This window comes from Lutra lutra, chromosome 2 (assembly GCF_902655055.1).
Source record: "Lutra lutra chromosome 2, mLutLut1.2, whole genome shotgun sequence".
Lineage (NCBI taxonomy): Eukaryota > Metazoa > Chordata > Mammalia > Carnivora > Mustelidae > Lutra > Lutra lutra.
In genome coordinates, this window is record NC_062279.1 from 204,907,440 (window position 1) to 204,915,315 (window position 7,876).

The following is a 7,876-nucleotide window of genomic DNA, read 5'->3' on the forward strand; positions in this document are numbered from 1 at the left end:
TAGCAAGATCCTGCGTGTTGAAAGGACCAAGGCTCCACAAACACGAGGGTATGGTGTTAGACTCTATTGGTTCACTCCCTGTGGCATTTGCCTTGATATGTATTTGCCATAATCTTTGTTTGGGCTTTTTCCAATCTGGGTCTCTTATCCCAGGGTAATGCTTTTTAGAGTTGGTGTCAGTATTTATAAATGCCATTCCTCCATTTCTCCCTGTCAAGGCTAGTTGTTTTGTCTGTATTTGCTGAAATTTGAGAATGGGTAGGGTTGGAACTTTTAGACTGGTTCAGACCCTGAATGCTGGCTTCTGGTATTATCAAAGGAAAAGATTTCTTCCAACAGCTATCTTCTGATTTTTAGGTAGAAGCTTTTGAGCCTGGGCTTAATGGGATGGCAGGAGTAAAATGGCTAATGTTCTGGTAGTAATAACTTATCAAAGAAATTATAAGGCTGGGTGTCCCAGACATTCTGAGATATACAATTGGATGTCAGGTCAGTTTGTTTCTAATCTGTCACAGGCCAACACTTCATAGAATATAGTGAAAAAACCAGAAAACCAATCTCTAGTAGGCCTGATAGATACAGAATTATATTTTGAAAACACTCAAAGGGGAAGAAATAAAAACTTTATATTGACTCTTTAAAATAATTGACTCAGGGGAGCCTTGGTGGCTCAGTCAGTTAAGTGCCTGCCTCTTGGTTTTGGCTCAGGTCATAATCTCAGGGTGGTGAGATTGAGCCCCAAGGTAGCCTCTGTGCTGAGTGTGGAGCCTGCTTGAGGTTCTCTTCCTCTGCCCACCCCTTCCCCGCCCCACTCAGGTGCATGCATGCAGTCTCTATCTAAAAAAAATATTAAAGTGACTCAGAATTCTCCTTCCTCTGCCATTTTGTTCAGGTCCTCAATGACATCCCCCCCTCCCAAAAAAGTTTTACCAACTCCTTGGGCATCACTGAGCCCAGTCTAGTTGACACATGTAAGTAGCTATGCCAGTAGTTTACACCTGGGGAGTGCATTATGTGCAGATCATTTTGCTGTTCCACATTCAGAGATGCACCATGGTCCATAGGTTAAAGGTCTGAACTCCAGATTTAAACTGTCTGGTTTGAAATCTTGACTGACTATTCTCTGTTAATTACTAGTATGTAATCTGAGCAAGTTAGTTCACTTGTCAGTGCCTCAATTTCCTCATCTGTAAATAGTACCGATCTCTTTTTAAAAATTATTACTTTTATTAACATACAATGTATTATTTGCCCCAGGGGTACAGGTCTGTGAATTGTCTGGCTTACACACTTCACAGCACTCACCATATCACATACACTCCCCAATGTCCATAACCCACCATCCTCTCCATACCTGCCCTCCCCCCCAGCAACTCTCAGTTTGTTTTGTGATATTAAGAGTTTCTTACAGTTTGTCTCCCTCCCCAGTCCCATCTTGTTTCATTTTTTTCCTTCCCTACCCACCAACCCCCCCAGTCTGCCTCTCAGCTTCCTCATATCAGGGAGATCCTATGATAATTGTCTTTCTCTGTTGACTTATTTCACTCAGCATAATACCCTCTAGTTCCATCCACGTCGTTGCAAATGGCAAGATTTCATTTCTTTTGATGGCTGCATAGTATTCCATTGTATATATATACCACCTCTTCTTTATTCACTCATCTGTTGATGGACATCTAGATTCTTTCCATAGTTTGGCTATTGTGGACATTGCTGCTATAAACATTCAGGTGCACGGGCCCCTTTGGATCACTATATTTGTATCTTTAGGGTAAATACCCAGTAGTGCGATTGCTGGGTCATAGGGTAGCTCTATTTTCAACTTTCTGAGGAACCTCCTTGCTGTTTTCCAGAGTGGCTGCACCAGCTTGCATTCCCACAGTGTGTAGGAGGGTTCCCCTTTCTCTGCATCTTTACCAACATCTGTCGTTTCCTGACTTGTTAATTTTAGCCATTCTGACTGGTGTGAGGTGGTATCTCATTGTGGTTTTGATTTGTATTTCCCTGATGCCAAGTGATGTGGAGCACTTTTTCATGTGTCTGTTGGCCATCTGGACGTTTTCTTTTTTTCTTTTTTTTTTTTTAAAGATTTTATTCATTTCATTTGACAGAGATCACAAGTAGGCAGAGAGGCAGGCAGAGAGAGAGAGGAGGAAGCAGGCTCCCTGCTGAGCAGAGAGCCCAATGCGGGGCTCGATCCCAGGACCCTGGGATCATGACCTGAGCCGAAAGCAGAGGCTTTAACCCACTGAGCCACCCAGGCGCCCCCATCTGGACGTTTTCTTTGCAGAAATGTCTGTTCCTGTCTTCTGCCCATTTCTTGATAGGATTATTTATTCTTTGGGTGTTGAGTTTGATAAGTTCTTTATAGATTTTGGATACTAGCCCTTTATCTGATATGTCGTTTGCAAATATCTTCTCCTATTCTGTCAGTTGTGTTTTGGTTTTGTTGACTGTTTCCTTTGCTGTGCAAAAGCTTTTGATCTTGGTGAAGTCAATAGTTCATTTTTGCCCTTGCTTCCCTTGCCTTTGGTGATGTTTCTAATAAGAAGTTGCTGCAGCTGAGGTTGAAGAGGTTGTTGCCTGTGTTCTTCTCAAGGATTTTGATGGATTCCTTTCTTACATTGAACTCTTTCATCCATCTTGAGTCCATTTTTGTGTGTGGTGTAAGGAAATGGTACAGTTTCATTTTTCTGCATGTGGCTGTCCAATTTTCCCAACACCATTTGTTGAAGAGACTGTCTTTTTTCCTTTGGACATTCTTTCCTGCTTTGTCAAAGACTAGTTGACCATAGAGTTGAGGGTGAATTTCTGGGCTCTCTATTCTGTTCCATTGATCTATGTGTCTGTTTTTGTGTCAGTACCATGCTGTCTTGATGATGACAGCTTTGTAATAGAACTTGAAGCCTGGAATTGTGATGGTAACAACTTTGGCTTTCTTTTTCAACATTCCTATGGCTATTCGGGGTCTTTTCTGGTTTCTATAAATTTTAGGATTATTTGTTCTATTTCCTTGAAAAAAATGATGGTATTTTGTCAGGGATTGCATTAAATGTGTAGATTGCTTTAGGTAGCATAGACATTTTCACCATATTTGTTCTTCCAATCAATAAGAATGGAATGTTTTTCCATTTCTTTGTGTCTTCCTCAATTTTTCATGAGTACTTTCTAGTTTTCTGGATACAGATTCTTTGCCTCTTTGGTTAGGTTTATTCCTAGGTATCTTATGGTTTTAATTGTAAATGGAATTGACTCCTTAATTTCTCTATCTTCTGTCTTATTGTTGATGTATAGAAATGCAACTGACTTCTGTGGATTATTTTATATCCCAATTTTACTGAATTCCTGCACGAATTCTAACAGTTTTGGAGTGGAGTCTTTTGGGTTTTCCACATAAAGTATCATGTCATCTACAAAGAGTGAGAGTTTGACTTCTTTGCTGATTTGGATGCCTTTTATTTCTTTTGTTGTCTGATTGCTGAGGCTAGGACTTTTAGTACTATGTTGAATAGCAGTGGTGATAGTGGAAAGCCCTTCCATGTTCCTGACTTTAGGGGAAAAGCTCTGTTTTCCCCCATTGAGAATGATATTCGCTGGGGATATTTCATAGATGGCTTTTATGATATTGAGGTATGTACCCTCTATCCCTACACTATGAAGAGTTTTGATCAAGAAAGAATGCTGTACTTTGTCAAATGTTTTTTTCAGCAACTATTGAGAATATCATATGGTTCTTGTTCTTTCATTTATTAATGTATTGTATCACATTGATTGATTTGTGGATGCTGAACAAACATTGCAGCCCAGGAATAAGTCCCACTTGGTTGTGGTGAATAATCCTTTTATTGTACTGTTGGATTCTATTGGCTAGTAATTTGGTGAGAATTTTTGCGTCTGTGTTCATCAAGGATATTGATCTGTATTTCTCCTTTTTGGTGGGGTCTTTGGTTTTGGGATCAAGGTAATGCTGGCCTCATAAAATGAATTTGGAAGTTTTCCTTCCATTCTATTTCTTGGAACAGTTTCAGGAGAATAGTTATTAATTCTCCTTTAAATGTTTGGTAGAAATCCCCTGGGAAGCCGTCTGGCCCTGGGCTCTTGTTTATTGGGAGATTTTTGATGGCTGTTTCAATCTCCTTACTGGTTATGGGTCTACTCAGGTTTTCTATTTCTTCCTGGTTCCATTTTGGTAGTTTATATATCTCTAGGAGTACATCCATTTCTTCCAGATTGTAAAATTTGCTGGCATATAGTTGCTCATGTTTTTACAATTGTACTTCTTTAGTGTTGGTTGTGATTGCTCCTTTCATTCATAATTTTATTAATTTGGGTCATTTCTCTTTTGTTTTTGATAAGTCTGGCCAGAGGTTTATCAATCTTATTAATTCTTTTAAAGAACTAGCTCTTAGTTTTCTTGATTTGTTCTACTGTTCTTTTGGTGTCTATTTCATTGATTTCTGCTCTGATCCTTATTTCTCTTCTGCTGGGTTTAGGCTTTCTTTCCTTTTTTTTTTTTTTTTTCTAGCTCCTTTAGGTGTAGGGTTAGGTTGTGTATTTGAGAACTTTCTTGTTTCTTGAGAAAGTCTTGTATTGTTATATACTTTCCTCTCAGGACCATCTTTACTGTGTCCCATAGATTTTGAACAGTTGTGTTTTCATTTGTTTCCATGATTTTTTTTTATTGATCATTTTTTTAAATCATTTTTTAAAATTTATTTTCAGCATAACAGTATTCATTGTTTTTTGTACCACACCCAGTGCTCCATGCAATTCATGCCCTCTCTAATACCCACCACCTGGTTCCCCCAACCTCCCACCTCCGCCACCTCTTCAAACCCTTCAGATTGTTTTTCAGAGTCCATAGTCTCTCATGGTTCACCTCCTCTTCCAATTTCCCCCAACTCCTTTCTCCTAACTCCCCATGTCCTCCATGCTATTTGTTATGCTCCACAAATAAGTGAAACCATATGATAATTGACTCTCTCTGCTTGACTTATTTCACTCAGCATAATCTCTTCCAGTCCCGTCCATGTTGCTACAAAAGTTGGGCATTCATCCTTTCTGATGGAGGCATAATATTCCATAGTGTGTATGGACCACATCTTCCTTATCCATTCGTCCGTTGAAGGGCATCTTGGTTCTTTCCACAGTTTGGCAACCATGGCCATTGCTGCTATAAACATTGGGGTACAGATGGCCCTTCTTTTCACTCCATCTGTATCTTTGGGATAAATACCCAGTAGTGCAATTGCAGGGTCATAGGGAAGCTCTATTTTTAATCTCTTGAGGAATCTCCACACTGTTCTCCAAAGAGGCTGCACCAACTTGCATTCCCACCAACCGTGGAAGAGGGTTCCCTTTTCTCCACATCCCCTCCAACACATGTTGTTTCCTGTCTTGCTAATTTTGGCCATTCTAACTGGTGTAAGGTGATATCTCAATGTGGTTTTAATTTGAATCTCCCTGATGGCTAGTGATGATGAACATTTTTTCATGTGTCTGATAGCCATTTGTATGTCCTCATTGGAGAAGTGTCTGTTCATATCTTCTGCCCATTTTTTGATATGATTATCTGTTTTGTGTGTGTTGAGTTTGAGGAGTTCTTTATAGATCTTTATAGATCCTTTTTTTAATTATTCATTATAAGTTTTTATTTTTATCCAACAGGATTTCATATTACACATTACAGGTTTTTACTTTTTAAATGTATACAAGTTTTATTCAAAGATACTGGATCCTTGGTACTTTTTTTAAAAAAAGGGAATGAAAACACACATTTTATGTATAAAAGGGATCAGATGAAACAGCTTTGAAGTTACAGAAAAGCAATGTAAAAGGAAGTAAAATGTAAATAAAGAAAAATAAAAATAACATAAAATTAAAATAAACATAAATCAATAAACAAAATCAAATAAATAAAATAAATAAAAAATAAAATAAAATAAACAAAAATATCAAAAATGAAAACTAAAATCAAAAGGAACATAAAAGGGAAGAAAATTTTAAATGGTACTACTGTTTCAACAAAGTGGTTTTATCCCTTTAGAATCCTAGAGCAAGCAATTCAGAATTTTAAATAAATAAGATTATATGTATTTATTCTGATACTAGCTCTGTTCCATTGCTATGATTTTATATGCTGCTGGTCATAATCATTTATTAATCTTTTAATGTGAGCCAGCTTGTTATAAAGATACTGGCATCTATGTTTTTCTGCATAATAATTGGGATTAATCTGCTTCATCTTCTGATATTCTAGAGAGATTTTCTTATTTATTTTTTTTTAAAGATTTATTTATTTATTTATTTGACAGACAGAGATCACAAGCAGGCAGAGAGGCAGGCAGAGAGAGAGGAGGAAGCAGGCTCCTTGCTGAGCAGAGAGCCTGATGCGGGGCTCGATCCCAGGACCCTGAGATCACGACCCGAGCCGAAGGCAGCGGCCTAACCCACTGAGCCACCCAGGCGCCCCGAGAGATTTTCTTATTAATATCTTGATATTTTTTTGAGTCTGGAGAAAGGTGCTTCCTCTTTGAATCTAGGTTAATAAATACTCTAGATAAAGTCAGCATCTTGGCATACAAGCCCTGATATTCATCATATTCTACTCTAAACTCCTGCTCATACTGCTGATGCTGCTTGGAGGAAACTATTGGGACGTAGTTAGCCAGAGAACCTGGGAGCCCAGATGCTGCACTAGTCTTCCCGGGAGCAGTGCACACCTCTTTAACTTCTTGTTTGGAGTCTGGCTTTGCACCTTCACCTTGTCTTTCCCTATCTGTCTCCTGTCTCCCCATCATGTCAATGTCGTACTCTTGGTCCTTTGCTTCACGTTCAGTGAATGTATATTCAGACTTCTTATCAGACATCAAGGGTTCTGTCTCCATAGGCTCTGGGTATGTCATTTGAATTGAATTGAATTTTGTCTGTACTGTCATTTGCAAATATCTTCTCCCATTACGTGGATTGCCTCTTTGTTTTCTTGACTGTTTCCTTTGCTGTGCAGAAGCTTTTGATTTTGATGAAGTCCCAAAAGTTTATTTTGGCTTTTGTATCCTTTGCCTTTGGAGACATATCTTGAAAGAAGTTGCTGTGGCTGATATCGAAGAGATTACTGTCTATGTTCTCCTCTAGGATTCTGATGGATTCCTGTCTCACGTTGAGGTCTTTTATCCATTTTGAGTTTATATTTGTGTACGGTGTAAGAGAATGGTCGAGTTTCATTCTTTTACATATAGCTGTCCAGTTTTCCCAGCACCATTTATTGAAGAGGTTGTCTTTTTTCCACTGTGTATTTTTTCCTGTTTTGTCGAAGATTATTTGACCATAGAGTTGAGGGTCCATAACTGGGCTCTCTACTCTGTTCCACTGGTCTATGGGTCTGTTTTTATGCCAGTACCATGCTGTCTTGGTGATCACAGCTTTGTAGTAAAGTTTGAAATCAAGTAACATGATGCCCCCAGTTTTATTTTTGTTTTTCAACATTTCCTTAGCGATTCGGGGTCTCTTCTGGTTCCATACAAATTTTTGGACAATGTGATAGAACAAATTAATAAGAAAAGAGAGAAGAACCACATGGTCCTCTCAATTGATGCAGAAAAAGCATTTGACAAAATCCATCATCCATTCCTGATTAAAACGCTTCAAAGTATAGGGATAGAGGGAACATTCCTGAACTTCATAATATCTATCTATGAAAAACCCACAGCAAGTATCATCCTCAATGGGAAAAAGCTTGCAGCCTTCCCATTGAGATCAGGAACACAAGGATGCCCACTCTCACCACTCTTGTTTAACATAGTATTAGAAGTCCTAGCAACAGCAATCAAACAACAAAAAGAAATAAAAGGTATCCAAATTGGCAATGAAGAAGTCA

The 7,876-nt window shown here is 38.5% G+C and overlaps 1 protein-coding gene across 1 annotated transcript; it reads right to left on the reverse strand.

Moving 5' to 3' along the window:
* Window positions 1-6,004: 6,004 nt before the first annotated feature.
* Window positions 6,005-6,908, reverse strand: LOC125091769 (RNA polymerase II elongation factor ELL2-like). The gene is made up of 2 exons (XM_047715738.1): window positions 6,488-6,908; window positions 6,005-6,273 (listed from the first exon to the last, which is right to left on the reverse strand). The coding sequence occupies exons 1-2, from the start codon at window positions 6,903-6,905 to the stop codon at window positions 6,125-6,127; spliced, it is 567 nt and encodes a 188-aa protein (XP_047571694.1). The 5' UTR covers window positions 6,906-6,908; the 3' UTR covers window positions 6,005-6,124.
* Between the last annotated feature and the right edge of the window lie 968 nt (window positions 6,909-7,876).